Source organism: Thunnus thynnus, chromosome 22 (genome assembly GCF_963924715.1).
Source record: "Thunnus thynnus chromosome 22, fThuThy2.1, whole genome shotgun sequence".
Taxonomy (NCBI): Eukaryota; Metazoa; Chordata; class Actinopteri; order Scombriformes; family Scombridae; genus Thunnus; species Thunnus thynnus.
This window is the reverse complement of record NC_089538.1, coordinates 8,026,718-8,048,745: the sequence shown is the minus strand read 5'-3', so window position 1 is coordinate 8,048,745 and position 22,028 is coordinate 8,026,718. Positions and strand designations below refer to the sequence as shown.

The 22,028-nt window shown below is 41.2% G+C and overlaps 1 protein-coding gene across 2 annotated transcripts in view; it reads left to right on the top strand.

Moving 5' to 3' along the window:
- The window catches only part of sema4f (sema domain, immunoglobulin domain (Ig), transmembrane domain (TM) and short cytoplasmic domain, (semaphorin) 4F), a 105,427-nt gene that overhangs the window by 51,045 nt on the left and 32,354 nt on the right, over positions 1–22,028 (top strand). For both annotated transcript variants that reach the window (XM_067580456.1, XM_067580457.1), the window contains exon 3: positions 1,301–2,141. In XM_067580456.1, coding sequence (XP_067436557.1) covers positions 2,051–2,141 — 91 coding nt within the window. In that variant the 5' untranslated portion in view covers positions 1,301–2,050. The remainder of the gene's footprint in view (positions 1–1,300; positions 2,142–22,028) is intronic.

Genomic DNA, 22,028 nt, shown 5'->3' with positions numbered 1-22,028 from the left:
CACAGCGTGAGCTTAATCAGGCTCGATTAGAGACGGCGCCGTTCACTTCTTAGCTCCTTTTGGCTTTTCTTTATGGACGCTCCCTCACCTCTGACCCCAGTTCTCCTCCTCCTTCCCTCTCTTCGTCTACCAAATCCTTTAATCCGGGCTCCTCTGTGACCCCTCCCTTTTGTCCCTTGAGTCGGGGTACATGTCTGCACCCCCGCCCCGTGAAATCGGTCCGTCAGCATCGCTAGCCATACTGTTCTCCTCCTGGGAGAAAGAGACAGAGCGGGAAAAAGAGAGTGTATATGTTTTCAGTATTGCAGTCATGCCTGCTGCATGATTAATCAAAAAATATTAAAATTACAACACATACTTGTGCAACTTCCAGAGTGAAGAAGCTGCAGTTTATTGTTGCAGAAAACAACCTCTCTGTGGATTATTAGAGTGGTTAAAGCCTGCAGACCATTGACCTCACAACTACTGTTTAATCTTAAAAGGCTCCACCTCCCCCGTGATGTCAGATGATTGATAGGTGGATTAAGAAACAGCAGACCCCAGGAGCAGTTAAAACTGCTTCTCAAATGTGCATTCTTTAAATGGACATTTAATGGACAAATAATGTGAAACATACACTCATGTACTCCACCTTTTTGTTCATAATCACTGGAAAGGAAATACATTCTTATCCAAAATGCAATTTCGAAATATTTGTAAGCCCTTTCCCTCTCACATGGACTTGGGTTAAAATATTTCAACAATAGTGATAAATGAAGGGTCATTCAGTTCAGTGTGGGGAAACCTTGTGTAAAGCATTTGATCAGACTCAGAATCAGATTGATCCTATTCAGAAGTAAGTGAACAAATCAGCTTTTATTACACATTACACAGCCTGACGAGAGTGGATTTAGTACAGAACATTTTATAGTTGAAAATACACCAAAACAATATACTATATTAGCAATAAGTCTACTTACCAGTCTTGTTCTATTACACATATAATCCACAGTTTGTAGTTTCACAAATGTAGTCAGTACACTCCAAAAATGAATATTGTAATGACTGGTTTCACTCTCACCACTAAAAGATTTTATCTTATTTTCAAACAATGATTAATCCCTGATGGTATTCCCACAAATGTAATAAAATCTTAATTCTACAGAACCTTCCAAACAAATTTCTGCGGAAGTTGGATATTTATTGCGCTTCCGAAGAAAATTAGTCAAAGTCAATATGTTCAAACACATATGCCAAGACTGCACCTGTCGGTCTGACATCATCCTCTACCTGTTGTGTCCCCTCTTTGCCTTTTCCATAGGGCGGGGCGCGAGAGCTTTGGCTTCTACTCAGCGATCCTGGAAACCGCCACCAGCCTCCATACCACTGAGCACCCGTTCGTGCGCTCGAGCCTCACCGACACAGCGCGCGCTGCGGGATTTTGTTTTTTTATTCACGGACTTGAACGTCTTTTTCTTGTTTTAATTTCCTCAAAGAATTTGAAGCATAAGGCGAGCGGAGGTTTGTTTTCCAGCAGCGGGACAGGCTTGGCGACACCGGGGACCGGGGATAAGAGCGAGGCTTCAGCTTATTATAGCCCAGGACACCGGACATTATTCCTGCACGAGAAGACGCTACTTTGGATTACTTTGACACACAGTTTGTGACTGCAATACATCACAAATATTAGTAGAATAATGTATTTTCTGCTTCTCACTGTGTCGCTTTTCTTTAGTGGGTAGCCTAATAAAACCGTCATTTGCACTGAGCGGATGCTTGCATTTCTGCGCGCTTTGTGCAGGCTGTAGCTCCGGGAAAAGAGTAACCTGTGATAGCAAAACAGAATAAAATATTTTAACAAGCATTGTTGCATTCAGAAGTAATCACCCCCAACTTATTATTTTTTTTGTCCTTATCTTGGACCGAGCCCTGCGCATTTTTGAGAGAACTCAGAGAAGCGGATCAAGATCAGGATGCGTCGCAGCTGAAACCACGCGTGGACTTTGCTGTCGAAATCTAGATCGGGCGGACCTCCACCACTCTCCCGGACCAGGACAGGAGTCGAATCAGGATGACTCCTGGCGGTGCGATGTGGATCCTGCTCTCGGTGTGCTGTCTGCTCTCCGGAGCCTCCCGGGCAGCGACTCTGAGCGGACTAGGAGGTGAGTGCACCCAGCATGGTAGAGGACAACAAAAACTCATGACGACAATATTGGTGATTAATAGTCATGATTAAAGCTAATGTGATAAAAAGCCGATATTTTTCTCTATTGAAAGAACTTCTCTCCGTTTGATCGGCTGTTTTTTGCGTCTCTTCAGTGTCTTTTGGCAAAGAAAATGATGATGATGATAAAACGGGCACCAAAACAACCTCGCGAGGTACATGAGGCTGGAGCAACTTCAACATAGTTTGCAGTGTTGTCTCATACAATTTAACCATATGCACAACCTAAAGAGTATCCCTAAAATGATGTCTGGTATGCTTTGGCAGTGTTGAGAGCAAACCACCGTTTTATCCAAAGTTAAACCTGCATTTGAGTCGACCTCTGCTCTCCAATGCTGCTTTACGCGCTCGGGGCGCGGTGCCAAATCGCTGCCTTCTGCCTTTATTGTGGCTTTGATAAATGGTGATGCTGGCGAAGCAAGCAGGTGCCAGACTTGTTCTGCTTAAGGCCAACAACAAGTGCACAGACTGGGCAGAAGGACCGGGCTACTTCATCCAAACACGTAGCTGGCTTTCAAATTTAAAGGGACAGTTCAGTCAGGAGGGATTGATGCCTGCAGGGAATTTGTCTTTTCCTTTGCTCTCCTCTAGAGAGAGGGCAGAGGTCAGCGGCTTTGTAAGACGGCAGTGATTCAGCATCTTGTTTAGGGGACACTTCAGCAGAGTGGGTGCAAGAGCCTGAATGATAGATGCGAAGGATGGGTCTCTGAACTGATCCTGCCACCCAAACTTGCCATCGCTTTCTTGGAAAGTGGCTGTGTGCATCATGTTATTCACGACCATTATGCGATGCCACGACTTCTATGTGATTGCATTTTTGTTTGTGTCTCTATATGTTGAGTAAGAAAGTGATGAGGTGAGCAAAGAGCGAGCCAGAGACAGATGTGGAAGGGGCGAAGTGAGTGAAAGACAAGCGCGGCTCTCTAACAGGCTGCCTCTTTGTGTTGTGACCGACGGGGTCATCGGCACAGACTCGCCAGCTTTCCTGTTTTCTGGAAACTGACAGACTGCTGAAATGGAGAGCATAAAATGAGAAGAGACATCTATCACAACAAAATAATAAGAAGCTTATGGAGCAATAGTCATACAGAGCTATTTTATGACCCTTTGGAGATTGGATTGTGATGTGCGTGAGTGTTTGTGTATCTCCGTTTGTGCATGTTTTAAATGTATTCTCTTTGTATGCAGAATAATAACTGCAGTTTGTTTTTGTGTATTTGACCTTATTGTTTTTTCCTCCTGCATTTTCTTCCTTCTTCCATTTCCTTTTCATTATTATGTCTGATGATTTTCTCTTAGTCCTCCCTGACTCTCTCTCTACCATGTGATGTTGTTTACACCCAGATGCAGCGAGGAGGAAAAGATTTAAAGGTTGCGTCACCGTGTGTCCATTAGCCTGTACTCCAGCCGGTCACCTGATGGTATTAACGGGCTTTGGTCCACTCTGCTTTAACCCTTTGTACTTCCAATATGTGATCAGCCTACATCTGAGTTCTTCAGGCAGTTTCTTCTTGCTGCTGAATCAGGCTGATCCTCTGAATGAATGAAGTGTCTGTAAGTTAGCCGCCTGTCTCCGTGTGTCATTATGCAACCGTGGCCTGTGGCACGACGGACCCACAACTAGTACAGTTGGAGCGAGTGCCAAACAGCAATCAGAGTGAGACAGAGCGGAAGACACTCAAATACGATGCCCCACAGAGAAATGCATCAATATTTTGTTATTACTGTAGCATCGTCTCTCCGTTATAGTGTTTATCAAATTAGATACACAGGTTTTGCCCGCTGTGTGCAAACATGCATGAAACTTAAAGTATTTTACAGGAAGTCACAAGGACATTTCCATCCAGTAGTTAAAAATAGTTGCCATCCTCACCAGGGTGTGTGTCTATGTGTGTGCATGCTTCTGTGTTTGCATGCGTGTTATGATTACTGAGGAGAGCCTCTTATGTAAGGCATTGTTATTGTTATGAAGAAGTAGTCAGGTGATGTGTGTTTGTGTGTTTATGTCTGTGTGTGTTAAGCTTGGTTTCTATGTACAGTAAGCGACAACCTGCCCAGCATTGAAGCTAATGCACACTGCTTTCAGTTATAGCTCATCTAAAAGACTCTGGCAGACATTCATGGTCTCCTGAGGATGAATTCTAATAGCTTAAGTGATTCCCATCATCTTTTCATTTAGCACCACCAGAAGTTCAAATGTTCATGAAGTTTATTTCCTGGTGTGTAATTGGCTGCCAGTGTGGCTATAGACATTTTCTTATTTTATGTATGGTACCATACACCTTATGGTCCATATTGTCTATCTGTCTTGCATCAGAAAGACGTCCGTGTCTCACTGCGTCATTGATATTATGATACATCTGTATCTGTTGTGCTTGTAAGATGGTGGATCGGCCAATTAGACTGATGTGGAATTGTTCCAGCTCTCTGGTTAAGTGTTTGGGGGAAAGTCATAAAACTGCTCGGCTGAAATTGCACACTGCATAATGAAGTTACCATCAGAGTGCGGGATTTTAATTTAAAGAAATTACAAACAAACCTATTAAGTCGGTCACGATTGTGCTTTTACGAACGATACAACATTTGGCAAAAAAAAAGCCAAAACATATAAGTTATATAAAGTACATTTATGTATTTAGAGCTGCAAAATAAAACTGCTCTTCTCTAATAAGTAGCTTTAAAGATATTAAAACAGAAGAGATAATCTAAAGCAACTGCTCATAAAGGTACAATCTAAAGGTGTGGTTTATTAAAGATGCCATATGAGTGTTTTTATAATATATAATGTCTACAGAAATGGAAATAATGTCTGTATTTAAGTATTAAACAAAACTCCAGTTGGTTTTACGTTGTGTTTATGTGTGTGTGTCTGTAGTGAGGGGAACAGTGTGGCCCCTCTGCCAGTCAGTTTCAGTGGTCTAGCAGCCGTTTTAATGCTCCTCACATGAAACTCATTAGGGTGTCGGCACACAAGGGAGGGCCTGGCTCCCAGCGGTGCAGCGACTGCACGGATCAGGATCCGTTTACAGTGAGGGAGGGCGGACCTATGTCTAATTTGATAAGTCAGAAACAATGCAGGTATATGAGCGTAATGAGCACCATGTTGCTCTTAAGGCCACCCAGTGTCCATCTACAATACCACCTGCTTGGTTAACAGATCAGCCCGCCTGCCTGCTCACCAAAACTATACTTTTTCTTTGTTTGCAGTCAACAAGAGCTTAACAGAATCTCTATTCAAACATTTATCGCTCCACTAGCTTTCAGTGATGGAACGTTCATTGCTCTATTGTAGTTTTCTGTTTTTGTGCCAACATTTGCACTTGGCTAGCCTTGAAGTATGTGTTTGTGTGGGAGTGGATGGTGGTTCCTTGTAAAAAAAAAAAAAAAAAAAAAGACTATTCAAGGCAGACTGAGAAATACTGTAAGTTTCATTACAATAGTCTAGTCTGTGTATTTTACTTGCCAGGTAAAACTGCTGCTTCATACTGAATGAGATTAGTGTGGAAAAAGTAAGCATTCAAATCTGATCTCCACAGTTCAGGTAAAGTTCTTTGGTTGCTCCTCTTGTTGGTTTGTTGACAAGGGGACTTTTACTTTGTCGGTCAGCGGTCGGGTCATGATGTGCAAAACCCTCATCATTGCAATGTTTTCATATCAGAGAAAGGCCTGGGGATTATAGCAATAAGAGTGTAACCACATTAAACTGTCTGAAGCGGGCCGTGCTTCTGAGAATACATGCGGACTACACTAGATTATGTGTTCGTGTGGAGGCTGCATTGTTGTCTCCCACCAGGGAATACGACTTGGTTATGCAAAGACAAGAGAACAGTCTTTCCTCTCTCTCATCCCTGCATCCCGTTCTCTCTCTCTCTCTTTCTCTCTTTCTCTGTCATTCCTTCCCAACCCACATCCCTCTCTTTCTTAAGTGTAGCTGATAGGCGCTAGTGGGGTTGAGTGGTACCATGGGAATGGAAAGAAGCATCAGAAATGCTTTTAGCACTTCCTTCATTTTTGTCTGATAAGCTGCAGCTCTCTGCTGTCTGTAGCTTGAGTGCATAACGGAAAGATGTGGCATTTTAAAACCTGCCCTCCTATCTTTATCTCTATAAGACTCTCTCAAGAATACCTCAATTGGTTTGAAAGTTTCCACAAATGCTTGTCTGGTCAGTAACTGACTTTAAACTTAGCATCTCTTTCTGTTGCTACATCTTCTTTTTTTCCCTATTTTTCCAAATCCCCTGTTTTCTTTCCTTCTACTATCCTTCATGTGTTATCTTCCAAATCCTCCTTTCTCTCTTTTTCACTAAACAAAGCGTCAGAGAAAAGGAGACTAAGCTAAAGCTAAACCTCAAACTAAAGTTAAAACAAAGTGTTAGCAGGTTTTTTTGCCGATAGCAAACTCATGTGAAGGCTTAGCAATAGAGAAAGAATAGTAATATAGAGTTAAATGTGAAAAAGAGGAAATGAGAACATGAATGAAAGAAGGATGAGAGGAGCAAATTCCCAACCGTCATCAGCCACCTACAGAAAATCTCCCTCCTTCTTGCATTCGTCAGCAAAGTTCATTAGCTTCTCACTCGCTTTTCGCTCATAATGCGTTCTCTATGAAGCGCTGACATTGTCTCTGATTCTGAGAATTACATTAGCGGTAAACACGTACATAGTTGTTCGTGCAACTCTCCCACGTTGTTTGCGAACGGTCAGCCCACACAGGCACTCCTGTGACTGGAGCTTGTCATTGTAAAGGTCAATCCGAGTCAGATGTCAAAGGCCACGCACACTCACACACACACACAGTCTACGCAAGCATTCCCAGCACGTTTTCATGATTGGGATTCTTTGGTGGCTTTTTTTTTTTTTTTCTCCCGCTCAGTCCTAATTCTGCATCTGTTTATCTGTTCCCCAACTTGTGTGCAGTTTAAACACAAAACACTCAAAGGTCAATGCTATGGTACACTGACATTGTAGGTTGAGTTAGAGGAATTGTTCTCCATCCTTGTTCTTTTCCTCCTCCATTCCTCGCCCCTTCCAGCTGCGTTCTCACTCCCGCGTGCATAAAAATCTTGCAAAATGTGCCGTGTCATGACGTGAGATAGACTTTTCTAAAGTCTGCTGAGTATTCCTGATTTAAAGTCTTGAAGGGTTTAGCGGAGAGGGCATGTGAGTGTGAAAGTAGAAATGATTGCGGTGCCCGGCTCAAGCATATATCATGAACTCATTGGAATTCATCCCTCCTTTCTCCCCTCATCACTCTCCTCTTTAGCCCTCTGTTGCGTGAAAATCCCATCTGATAGAAAGCAAGTTGAAACCAATTATAATTCATAGAGAACAGTTTTCATCATTTAGACACAGAAGGGTACACTTAAGCTGTAGTTTTTTTTTCTACTCCTTGTTCTATTTAATTTCAAGTTAAGCGCAGCCTTTTTAGTATTTTAATCAAATTTAGACAATCCCGGAGGCATTATGGATTTAAACTTTTATTTCACGCAATGAAATCTTGAATGAGTTGGAGGACTATTTCCTGTCTGGGAGGCCACGCTGTTCAATAATGCAGAATGTGTCTGGGGCCAATCATCAGTCATATTAATCAGTATTGATCTTATCGTTCACCAGCACAAGGTGAAGTAAAGGAGAACAAGGAGGGACAGAGAGAAAGTAGTTAATGGTTGTTGAACATGGTTACATTTTTAGAGAAGGAGGGTGAAATAGATGAAAAGGGAGAGAGGAGAGGGTGAAATTAAAACGGAAAGGAGTGAGAAAGTAGGAAAATTAAAATTGGACCGGATAAGCTTTGGGGGAAAAGGACAGAAACTATTACTTATTGATGAAATGTGACGGAGAGAAAAAAGGTGCGATTGATCCGTCTGGACAGGACAAAACCAACCAGACTGACAGGAACTGATAGTCTTAAGACAAGGTCAGAGGTCACGCTGGGTCACCTTGTTCATGTTGAGGCACTGACAGCATCCGCTTAACCTGTTACCATCTTGGAGGTCACGCACACACACACACACACACACACACACACACACACAAACACACACACACACACACACACACACACACACACACACACACACACACACACACACACACACAAACTCACACACACAGTCACACATCTGCAGTCACAATGAGTCAGTCCTTTTGAGAATTGGTGGCTGATTGAAAGTCTGGAATCAACAAAAGTCATCAGTCGATCAGTCAGTCTGTCAGTCTGTCTGTCGTCTGCTGGCCTTTCTTTGTGTGTGTGTGTGTGTGTGTGTGTGTGTGTGTGTGTGTGTGTGTGTCTCTTCCGTTTGGTTACTGCATTGATTAATAGAAAGACAGGAATGCGAGGGCACCTTCCATCTATTTACCCATCTTTACATCTGTTTCACACACAATTTTTGTGTTTTTCTTATTTTTAAGTCACCTTTTGTCACTAAACTTTACATGTTGCATAAATAACATGATTATTGATGTTGATCGATCCAATAAAATCAATATATAAACTAAGGTGATTGAGATTGTAAGGTGAATTGTTTACATTTAAGGCTATGGCTTTGAGTGAGTGTGTTTTTGTGTCTTGCTCTTTCTACAGAACCTGTGTCAGCACTAGGGCAAGGGAGGAGTGTGGGAGGGAAGGAAGGACAACTCCCCTCCTCCTCACCCCCCCCCCCCACATACCCACACACACATCTCTCTCTCTCTCATCTCCTGAGCAGAATGCTATACTGCCTGCAGCAGCCAAGATCAAATATAAAACCACATGAACAAAGCTGCATGTTGTTGTCTCACTGTTTGTGTCAGATGCAGGTGTTGCATTGTTTAGATGTTGGACACTTCATCATTTTGTGGTGAAACTCCTCACATCAGCACTGCACCGGCGGTAGCGAGCAGTCAGCTTATTCCAGATTTGTGCCGGATGCCATTTTTTTCTTCTCAGTGACAGTTGGAAGCTGCAAGAAGCCACCGTGTGCAGACTACAGAGTTCCAGCGCTGAGCGAAATGCCTCGCAAGTTTCAACTTTGCTGCTTTCTTACAGCACTGATAAATTCACTGCAAACTCAAAACCGCAAAAATAGTTTTTTTTACCAGTGAACATGTACAGTGGCGTAACCGTGGCAATGTCCAATACTCATTACCTTTAACTTTCACTTCAGGGGAAAAATATAGACATAAAAGCTTGTTGAATTCAATTATAACATCATTAATATAGATGTGCCGGGGTTATGCCAACACATGCGTCGCGCTGCAGCGTGTCATACACAAATGAAATAGTTGAAACTAATCAGGCACTGAAAGCTCCAGGCTTAACTGTGTGTCTATTAGTTTGCGCTAATTTAATTGTAAATGTGTTCGGGAATATGCAACACTAAACCACTATATCATCAAACATGACAAGGGTGTTAAAGTGGGTCCCTTTTTATCATCTGATATTGAAAGCCTCGTCTTCAAGAGGGCCCCTGTATCAAGTTTTAAACCCTTAATTATTTCAGTTTTGTGCAGTATGTTGTATATAGCAAATCTGGAGGCAGGTAGCACTGAAAGCTGCACACAGGGAGCAGGGACAACAGGGAGGTAAAAGGGGCCTAGCAACTCATTTTGGCCTCGGGCCCCCATAGCAGGTTAATCCAGCCATGTCTGAATTCAGTGTGTATGCAGTGCAAGCAAATACAAGTAACTCTGTTTACTCTTGCTTCATTAATTATATGCTATTTTAAGATTCCTTGATATAAATTATTTGTTCCACCCTCCATATATTTATAGATGCTATTAGTCAGGTGATAATAAAGTAGATATAAGGGACACCCAAGTAATTAAACCCTCTTTTCTCTGACATTGTACCTTTCATCAGAACCGGACCATCAGGTACAGCTGGTTTACGGTTGTAAACATGACATGTGGTTCAACCGGTTCCAGAGAAAATAGAAATGCAGTGTAGATGGGAATTAGTTCATTTACAGTTCAATGAAGCGCAAGCTGGGAAAGAAAGTGTGTGTTCGTACACACACAAACGCACACACACACACACACACCACAGGTTTGGTGTGTCAAGCAGAGCAAGTTACCTCTCCTGCTATGATCAAGGTAACAGACCTGGTCTTAAAAATCAGTATAGCGACTCCTGTCTGGCACACACACAGACATGGACACACACACACTCACTAGTATTCTTCAAAGAGAAGCTGAGTAATGGATATTGTAAAAAGAAAGGATAAACTGATAAGACGTGTGAAGCTACTGTGTGTGTGTGTGTGTGTGTACTATAATGAACCCTGATATCTATTTCCTCTCAGTGTATAGAGCTCGTTCTCTCTTTGGCAGCATAGTAAATCAAACCACCTCTCTACACTCCTTCTCTCTCACTCTTTTTTGTGTGTGTCTTTTGGCAGTCTTGGTTGGCACACAACCATGAGGCCCATTTCTTCCTTATATGCACACACACACACACACACACACACACACACAAAGACAGCTTGACAGTAAGGGCCACCCTGCTGTTCCTACTTTGTGTTTATTGATCGTTAGTGTCTTCCGCTGTGGAGAGAGTTTCTCTGGCAATATTTTTGTGTGTGTGTGTGTGTGTGTGCGTGCGTGTGTGTGTGTGTGCGCGCGCATTGGTCAATTTTAAAAAGCACACATCGACTGTGTTGTTTTCTCTCTCTCTGACTTGTTTTCCGCCAGTTCTCCCTCTCTTGTTTTCTATCATCCTCTTTCTACATATTGACCTTCTGTTCAATTTAGTTTGTGTGTCAGTGTGCATGTGTGTGTGTGTGTGTGTGTGTGTGCTGGTAAGGAAAGCAGAGCAACATTGGGAACATTAATGGCAGGAAACAGGCAGGGGCTAACACAAAGGAAAAACTGTCAGCAGTCCCCCTCACTCACTCACTCACTCACTCACACACACACATGAACACATGTAAATTAACTTTTAAAGTTTTAAATTTTAAAATGTTGCATTATCTGCATGTGCAACCAGTTTTGGAGTGTATGTTTTAATGTGTGTGTGCGTGTGTGTGTGTGTGTGTGTACAAACCTCTCATTAAATTCCCCCCTCTGTCTCTCTCCCGCGGTCCCTTCTCTCTTCCCCTTACCGCCCCTCGGTCTACCCTCTTCTGCTTTCTTTATTGTGGTTTCTTTTAATTGGAGTCTGAGGTGGTAATTACAGGGAGGGCGGGAGTCTGGGCGAGGAGGAAGGAGGCGGGAGGAGGAGGGAGGAGAGGGGAGGAAGAAGGAGAGACGAGAAGGAGAGGAACAACCTGGATGTGATGAAAGAGCCGTGGAGGAGATGAGAGAGGGGGAGACACCTTTTCAAGAGCGGCGGTTGTTGAGAACCGACTGAAAGAAGTTTTCTCAAATACTGTTGATGATACTTCTTGCTCTGCATACAGGCTATAAGTGGAGGGTTGCTGCTGTTGGTGTCACTGGTGCATCGGTTCGTTGAGTGCACTTTTGACTCACTTTGTAAATGTTTTCTGAATAATTTGGTTATTCAAATTATACCTTTGAGTGAGTGACTGCACTGTAGAGCTGGAATCTGCAACTACTTTGATAATCAATTAATCACAAAGGTAATTATTAAAGAAAACAGCCAAACACGGCCACAGTTCCTCCTAAAGGTGAGAATTTGCTACTTTTCTTTGTCTTATGTGTTCATAACCTGAACATCTTTGGATTTTGGACTGCTGGTCAGTCAAAAAAAGGCTTTAAGAAATGTTGTTGGGCATTTCTTTTCACAATTTTCTGACATGTAATAAGCCTAAAATTTATTGAATCAAGAAAAGATTTGATCAACAATGAAAATATATTATTAGCCCTACAGCACTGCTGCATGTTCTTGGTCTGTGAATTACAATGCATTTGGAATGTTTCACATCGTTTAGATTATGTAATCTGACATAAATCAAGTCAAATTGACTTGACTTGACTTATATCCAAATTCGAGGCATTCAGGACTATTAAAACAGGCTGACTAGGGCTGCGACTAATTAATCTATAGATTAGTTGTTTGGTCCATAAAATGGTGAAAAAATGTTGATCACTATTTCCCAAAGCCTAAGAAATCCTTCCATCCTTAAATTGTCCCGACCAAGAATCATAACGCAAAGATATTTAGTTTACTATCATAGAAGAGTAAAGAAACCAGAAAATATTCACATTTGAGAAGCTGGAAGTAGAGAATTCGAAAATGTTCTTAAAAAAAAAAAAAAGATTAATCAATGACCAAAGTAGTTAGCGATTAATGGACTAATCGTTGCAGCTCTAGGGCTGACACACAGACAGAAAAACACACAGTACAGTTTATTTCTCTGTTGCCTGTGTGCTTTTTCTTTGTTTATTTCTGTCTCCTGTTCTCATTTTGTCCCTCTCTTTGTCTAACAGGATTTTTCTCTCAGCAGACACGGGCTCCAGCATTGTCTTAAAGCTTCCCATCTTTCTGTCCATATTTCCCTTTGTTGCACTCATAAGAAACTTGTGTGTACATGTCTGTTTGTTTATTTGTGTTTATTTTCATGTGTGTGCTGTGCGTGAAGGTAGAGATGCTAAGGCCTCGGCATTTTGCTTTTTCTGGAGGGAGTAACCTGTGTTAAATGAGATACAGTAGCTGCCCCTCCTCACCGGCTGTCTGGGACACACACGTACACACACACACACACACACACACACACACACACACACACAAACACTGCTGAAAGCCAGCCGTGCTGTAAGGATACATTAATGCTGATCCACATTATCATAATTGAGGTGTCTGCTGAGTCTGTATGTGTATTTTGTGGGAGTGTGTGTGTGTATGTGTGTGCGCGTCCAGGGGGAATAGATAGAGAAAGAGAGAGTCTTTAGTGCCAGACAGACACCATACTTTCATCTTTTAGCTTAACATTACAATAGAAGACAGGGTGTCTAAAATGTGTGATTGTGTGAGTATGTGTGTGTGTGCGTGTGTGTGTGTGTGTGTGAGTATGTGTGTGTGTAACATCACCGAGGCTGGAAAAGCCTCCTAAAAGCATTATCACACTGATCTAGAAAGCATGTCGACATTACAAAGCACTACACAGGAGCTTCACAGACAGAGTTGGTGGCATCACAGTAAGAACATATTAAGTCTTTGTTTTTCATGTAGCTTTATGGATAGAGAGTGCAGATCAAAGCGAGGACAGACTCTGATTAAAAAAAAACGACAGAGAACAAAGCACTTGTTGGGTTCTGGGGCTTAAGATAAATGGCATCCAAGGTACTGTAGAGAAAGACAGGTGAGGTTAAAAACGTATGTAGTATATTTATTGTATAGGCCTCTTGATATGAGAAACAACATGAAACAGTTCCATGATGAAACTGCAGGACATTTATCTAATCATAATTAAAAGTTTCAATCAAAAGTTTCCCATGTGACATCATACCGCAGAGTGTGCAGTCAGTCAGATGGCATCATGACATCACAGCATCCAGTATCTTGGGCGATCTCATCAGCGTAAGTGCTTTTATATAACGACCCTCTTGTCCACACGGGACTGAATGGAAATGAGATCCTGGCAGTTCAGATTAGATTAATATCTGTGCTGCCTGATATGTTGCAATGGGGGCAATGCAGAAATGTGTACATATACATATACAGTGCAGTTTGTGGATAATGAACTCAAGCAAGCAAACAGAAATAGACATCTACATTTTATTCTATATGATAAATGATAAACCCGATATTATAGTTTGTATGAATGAATGGACTTTTTAAAGGGGATGTATCATCATGTCTATATTTATATTCTGGGGCTCTACTGGAATATCTTTGCATGATTTACAGCTAAATAAAACGTTATACTGGCTCTTTATGCAGCCCCTCAGTTCAGCCTCTGTCTGAAACAGGTCGTTTTAGCTCCTGTCTCTTTAAGGCCCGCCTCCCAATGAGCCCACTTTGTTCTGATTGGCCAGCCTATTCAACTCTTTTTTTCTTTACTTGAAATGGAAGCTTCTCAAATACATCTGTGCATGTTCGAGCCCCATTCTAATCCAAAACATGTGATTGGACGTGAACAACCCATAGGAACAACCATAGCAACAAGGGCTACTTAACGGACAGCTGTTTGGTTGTGGGCATGCACAAATAATCTGACATCATCACGAGGAGGAATTAGAGGTAACTTTGCAAACACATCATTCAGAGTATACTGAAGCTCTGGTTTTGACTTTCAGGAAGCATTTTTACAGTTCACCTCAAGTTTTGGACCTTTGACCATAATTAACATAGACATCCTACATTATAACAATATAAAAACAACAGAAAATCACACAAAGCATGATATGTCCCCTTTAACAGACCCTTGATTACTCTACTGTTTAAAAAGCTAGTTTTGAAGACTAAAGAATAAACAATTTTAAGAGCTCTGGAAAACTTAAGTGGACATTTGTTTTGCTATTTTCTGACATTTTTTAGTCTAAATAATTAATAAATTAAAAAAACAAAAACAACAAGATGAAAATATCATGCCTATCCATCTATATTAGCAAATACTTCCCGTTCCTGTCCTGAGCTCACCTGTTGCCATTACATCACTGCTGAAATACTGTATGGAGGCAATTTGCATGTACAGTCAAATGAATTTGATGCTTGCTCAAACATGCTTCAAGTCAAAATTGAATTTAGTAAATGATTGCCTACAGCTATTAAATTAACAGGGTATTGAATGGATAGTAATCTGTTAATGGGACTGTTTGTGTGTGTGTGTCCTGCTGTACAGCTTGGCTATCGCACTAACAGGGAATTTAAAGGAAGGACTTAATGCTTTAAACACTAAGAGGTGATTTGGACTTATCCTCCCTAAACATATGTTTGCATATGTGTGTGTGTGTGTGCTTAGGAGGGAATTTAGGGGTGTGACATCAGCTAATAAGCTTGCAGTTTGTAACTTAATGTGAATGACTTTGATAATAAGTTTCATTCAAGGCCTGCTTGTGAGTTGATGATATTATACATTTGGTATGTGGCTACTTGAAGAAACACCAGCAGAGTGTTTACATATCACTTGTGATTGTCTGAGCGCGTCCATGCGTGTTTTATTCTCACACAAGCACCCGCACACATCCTGGTATTTGCTGGCAGGATCTACTGTGTGTGTGTATGGAAGTGTTTATGACCAGAGGAAGTGTGCGTGGGGTCGGGGGGGTTGTGGGGAGGGGGGTTTGTAAGTGTTTGAATAGGAAGTCAGCCTTATTCAGGTGCCCTAGTTACACACATTTGAAAAATACACACCAGTATGCAGAGCCGTTAGGCTGGTCGAGTCGCTCAGATATGATAAGGCTGCTTCTGCTATTTGCCATAGGTTTTCAGTGTTGATGATTACTTATCAAAGTTTCTAACGCAGTCATTTGTTTCAACAGAGAGAGTTCATTTGTGGAGGCCAGCGTGTCAGTCAGTGGAGATCAGTCCTGCTCTGTGAACTGAACAATGTAGATATGAAAAAAGAGCGGAAAACAGCTTAACTGAGGGATAATGTGGAAAAACGATTCATTTTACAGGCTATTAAATTGTTTTATGTGCTCATAACAGCCAAAGACTTACATATTCAAACCTAAACAAAGATTTGGAAACAAATATTTTTTGCTCTCAAACTTGTGAAAATCTTTATGGGATAATATGTGAGACTACTGAAGGGAAAGGTTCAGTGTTTCTCATCTCTTTTTTTCTCACAGTCTGCCTGCCCGCACCGAGTAATGACACCATGAGAAAAAATAGCATGTATGTCTTTTTCCTGTCCTTTCAATATATTCCCATGTGTGTGCATTCAAGCATATGGGTGTATGTTTGTGGAGTCAAGTACAGTGCAACATCAGCTGACTCCAATCCTGCCCTGGAGCCTTTTTTTTTTTTTTTTTTTTTTTTTTTACACACAAAATACACTGACGCACTTGTGGTGGTGATGACAGTTGAAGGTGAGGAGTGGGACGTACAAAGTGCTGCGCTCATTTAGTTTTAAAGGCACAGCTCCATTAACAACCACTATAACTATCATTTACAACACCTTTTTATCGTGGACAGAGAAATACGGCGCTAACATATCAACTGAAGGGCGAACAAGGGTGTAACAGACAAATGAGTTCTTACGCTGGTGCATGTTACACACATTGAGATAGAGGTGATCGTTCGCAGTCTAAGTATCAGCACAGAAAGCTAAAGCACTCCTTTTTAAATTTTTAAAGTTTTAAAAAAGGGAAGCCAAGGTTAGTCTTCTTAATAATGTATTAGGACAGTAACTGAGGTTAGTGTTTGGGCTGGGATAGTGAACTAAAGTGGGTTTTCCTAAAATATTGAGAAAGTGAGCCAAAGTTCAGCTACCTGCTGTTTGGCTTACTGACTCCGTTTTGACCATTGATATTTCAGTTTGTAATCTTATATCTTGTTGATTAATCTGTCCACTATTTTCTCAATTAATCGATTAGTTGTTCAGAAATGTAATGGTGAAATTTTTTCATAAGTGTTTCCCAAAGCCAACAAACCAAAGATATTCAGTTTACTATCATAGAGGACTGAAGAAAACAGAAAATATTCATATTTAAGTAATTGGAACCAGAGAATTTAAGAATTTTCTTCTTAGTTCATTCATTCAATAGTAAAATACTGCAGCTAATCGATTAATCGAGTAATTGTTGCAGCCGTTTGCTGGTTCTGTTTCTTTGATATTCATACTCCATGTCATGTTGAACATATGTTAGTTTAGTTTAGTCAGCCTGACTGGTTTGCATTATGTATGGACAGTGAGTTTGCATGTCATCTTTGTTGTAGTTCAAACAGAGACGCCCTCAAGACAGACATGGAAACAGAGCGAGTGAGAGAGAGTTGTCATACAGTATCTAACTATAATGTTAAGGATAAAGTATTGTTATATATTTTAAAGCTCCTGTCCAGGTTTCCTTTAAAGCTAAATTCAAGGTGTTATTACTCAATTTTTGAACTACAACAGTATTCTCATGCTGTCTGTAAATAACTGTCTATCTAAAGCAACCTCTTCCTGAGCAGAGGCTCCTGTGGTTCGTTGACACCGTTGATGTCATTTCAAAAAATAAAAAAATAACCACTAACCGCTCATGTTGTGCTTACGATTGATTCGCTTGAAATAACAAAACTAACTGGAAAAAAAGAGTCACTTCCTCTGCAGCGGTTAAAGTGTAAACAGACAGCCAGAGAAGTTAATCTGCGATATTTGGTGCCAGTTTAACAACACTTAACAACGCTCATAATTCAATATTGCACTGTTTTACTGAAATAAAAAGGAGACTGAGAGCTAAAGGAGGGAAGAAAATGTGGACCGATGGTAAGGAGAGACATTGTGGGGAGTAAGCGAAAGAGAGCTAATGGATTAGTCAATTATTCACGTCTAACCTTTTTATCGTCTATTATTCTAGTGGATCGCTTTAGACAAGCTTGAACTATGTGCTGAAGTGTGTGTTTTGTGTGTGTGCGTACCTTCATGAGAGTCGTGCGTGCTGTATGATGCATGCTGTTGGGTTCTGACGTAGAATACGAAGAGCCCATGTGAAGGATACATGAATGAGCCCACACTATGGATTTAACCAGTATGAGACATGTTTGTGTTCATGTATGATGTACACACAGCATAATGTAAGTTTTTTCAGTGTTTTTGGTCTGTCTTTGTGCCTTTGCTTATCTGTATGTGTGTGAGGGTGGGTGTGTGTGTTAGCTGATGGCTTGTCAGCAGGCCAACCAAACCATTGTGAGGCAGTCAGTGCTCTTATATTGGCTGTGCGGCTATCAACCACTGATAAAGATGTCAAATAACATGCACTGCTAATGTTATGAAAATAACTTAGGCCAGTAGACTAGAGAGGAAGCTGTCGGCCAGAGCTGTGTTTTAATTTTAGACGGACTCAAATAGAAATTCAGCTTAAATCTCAGCTTGAAACTGATATGAATGTATTTCTCTTTCAAGATGCAAAATACAACGTTAATGCACATAATAGATTGAATAGGTTCGCACATGCAAGCTGCTCTGCAAGTTGAGGTGCAGCTAAAAGCCATAACAGAGACAAAGCTTCCCTTGTTAGGTCAACTACACTCCAATTCTCCACTCCAACCAATTCCTGCCTAACTTTAATCTTAACCTAACCACGATTCACACCTTACGCGTAACCTTAAGCATTGACATGACATTTTGCCGCATTAGGATCAGGCTTTGGTCCCCATGAGGACTATTGGTCCCAAAAAGGATAGAAAAACGTGTACACACACACACACAGACACAGACACAGACACAGATCTGAGCATTTGCCAGGAATGAGCTAAGGGTCATTAATCTTGCTCTGCTGGGAGCAAACTGACCAAATTCACCCTCGCATACACACACCAACTGCTCATGTATATACACACTCATATGTACACACGCACGAATGCGCGCGCACACGCACACCGGCGGGCAGGAGAAATAAGTTCCTATTCATTCCCTCCATCTTGTTTTGCTCTTGTAAATGAACACTTTGTCTTCAGCTTCTTTCTGTTATTGTTCTTAAGCTCCTCCCTGTGCTCAGGTGTGTCCCCACATACAGGTGCAACCACGTGTGTGTGTGTGTGTGTGTGGGCATACGTGTGTTGCGATGTGTAAACACACAGATCTAACAGGGCGGTGCTGTTCCAACTGAATTCCAATGGTTTTGTTTTTGTTCACTCATCGTTTGCATGTGTAGTATTTGTCAGTACGTGGTTTTGTGTTAATAAAGTGTGTGATACACAAACACACACACACACACACACAAAAAAACATCAGACCTGCCAGATGATGGTTTGGGTGGTGGAGCCACTGCAGCGAACAAGAGGATTTGATGCCTTTTAGTGATTACGAAGGCAGGGGGTAGAGCAGATTAAAATAGCTGTTTCCCTCTTATTGTCACTGCTGAAAAGAAGCTTTTCTCTTAACCACTTTTATAGTTTTTTTTAAATTTGTTAAGGTCTTCATTAGTGCATGACAGATACATTATATTGATCCAATTTTAGCTTATTACAGATACATCATATATCTGTGAGTATATGTTGACCAATAAGAAACCAAAATTTAAGTTCAGAAATGCCAAAGTTATATATTTTAAGTAATTTAGAAAGAAAGTTTTCCCATCAAATAGTCAATTTTATGTTTTACAAGTAAAATATCCAGTGTAAGAAGTATTCAGATCCTTTACTTATGTAAAAACAGTGTTTTAATGTTGCAGCTGGTCAAGGTACTGTAAGGTTTAATTTGAATTACTTTATATACTGTACTGCTGGGTAGTTTGTCCTATAATATGGCATCATATTCTATAAAATGATTACGTCAAATCATAATCTGCAAAGTAATTAGTAACTGTAGCTGTGAGATAAATGTACTGTAGTGGAGTGAAAAGTGCAATATTTCTTTCTGAAATTTAGTGGAATAGAAGTATAAAGTAGCATAAAATGGAAATACAAGTACCTCAATACTGCACAGTACTTAAGTAAATGTACTTTGTTAATTTCCACCACTAAAAATGTCCCACTCTGATAACTTTATCAGCCTATTTAAACAAATAATCACTCTTGGTATCAGCCTGAAAAATCCAGCATTGGTTTGACTCTGCTCTTAAATTACAAGATATTCCCGTGCCCTGGAATGTACAATATGAGGAGAGAAGTGAGAAGTATCATTAGAAGAACTCAGTATTAAATATAATTGCGTTTGGGAGTATGAGGTGCTGTGAAAAAGATGAGGTGAGGTGTTGCCAGGAGTAGAGGATGAGAGATGAAAAGAGTGAGGTCTGATCCTGCCAAAGATTTCTGCCAAACTCTGGAAAGAGGACAGGAAAACAGGACGAGATAAAAAAGAATAGTTTGAGCTCTTTTTCAGGAGATGAAAATTAAGGTTGGAATAGAGTGGGAGGAAAAAAGAAAGGAGCGAGACAGAGAGGCTATAAGAGGACAATTTCTCATCACCGGGAGAAAATGAGAGTAGATGGGAAGAGAGGAGAAACAAGGGCAGGAAGTCAAGAAGAGCTGTCATGTCCTGTAGACCGATGGCAGCCTGAGAGGAGGAGAGATCAAAAGATTTTTTTTTTTTTGCCTTCAATGTCTGCCTCTCTCCCTCTCTTGCTGTGTGACCTGCTATGCCTCTCCCTTTGGGTTTAATCAAGCAGACAGTTGGTTCGACCCGTTCCGGGGGTTATTTATCATCAGCGGGCATTAATCTGTGTGACAGGGGCTTATTAGATGAGAGCGACCACCCCTGCTGGCTTACACAGTGGATGGAGCCGGCTCATGACAGAGAGAGGTGGCTGAGGGGAAAGTCACACTGTGGGGAGGGCAGAAGAAGAGAGATAGCAGTTCAAGAAACTACCTTTTTTCCTTAGAGGAAGATCAAAGTGACACGAGGGATGAATTCTTTTTTATTTAATGTGACATGAAAGGGAATTAAAAGCATTAAAAGATCTGCTGTCTTTGTTCGGAAGGTCAACATCAGTTAAACGTGCAGTGGACGCTGGGGTTATCCATGTCAATATGATTACACTGCTCTGTGTGTGTGTGTGTGTGAGAGAGAGAGAGAGAGAGACATGCACTCAGTACACAGTCTGTATATGTATTGGAAAGCATGTGCACATATTTCCTTGTGTGTGTGTTTCTGCTCCCCACCCCGACACACACACACTGTCTTCACACATGAATGACTGATCTGTAGTGCAGATTATGTAACGACACAGCAGCTCTCTGGAGTTTTTGTTCCAGCACAGAGTCTCCTCAGGCTAAGGGAGGATATAATGAGAATCATCCTTTCAATACTTTATAAAGTCCTGGCTGCTGCTTCCCCCTTTTTTTTTTTTTTTTTACTCAGCTGAACTTTAGCGAGGTCCTCGCTCTGATCTGGAGTTAAAGACTGCAGCATAGTGAAGTGAACGTAAATCACCTGTGTTGTGATGCTGCTGCACTGCGCTGACTCATGCCTCTTTGTGCTAATGAAGCAGCACACACATCGGACCACTCGGAGGAGGAACAGAGCCACCATGATGACGATACGGAAAACTGGTTCATTAGAACTGTAAATATGCTGGTCAGTGTCACTATAGAGGCGAAATCGGGATGTATTCCCACAGCTGTGTTTTATTAAATTTACAGCTGCCATGATTTCATAGTTTAAACATTAAACTGATGTATTGTACAGTTTCATGGAGTGAACACATGATTATTTGGTGTCTCTGCTCAAGGACACTTCAAAAGGACACGTGGCTGTTGATGGACAAAACATTCTCTCTCTCTCTCTCTCTCTATATATATATATATTAATCCTGCACCCTTGACAACATTATTACAGTAGGAAATCTGAACAGTCTTTCTACAAGCACACATCTCACACATGTGATGGTGCAAGCAGACTTTAGAGGAATGATGCATTTAAAAAAAAAAAAAAAAGAGGTCAAGTCCTGGAGCAGAATGCCTGTTATTCGCCAGGCAGTTTAGAGGAAACACATGGAGGATGTTGCCACTGTAGAAGTTGCATTCCAGGAAAAGACTAATGTAATTAGCTACCTGACACTGTACGGTTGTATCACCACAACCACAAACTCTCTCTCTATCTCTCTTCCTTAATATGTTTTTGGCACTGTAACAAGCTAGCAGGTTGTGGCTGATGATTGACCCCCCCCAAGCTGACCCAGTTTTGGTCTTACTCAACACACAGATATGCACTTTTATCAGGACAGTTGTAAAGCAGGTCCTGCAGGTGTGTGTGTGTGTGAGGAGGCGGATTTCACCTGGGGATACAGGTTCTCCAAAACAGCCTGAAGGCAAGTGTACTGTATGTATACATGTATGTGTGTGTGTGAATCTCCTTAT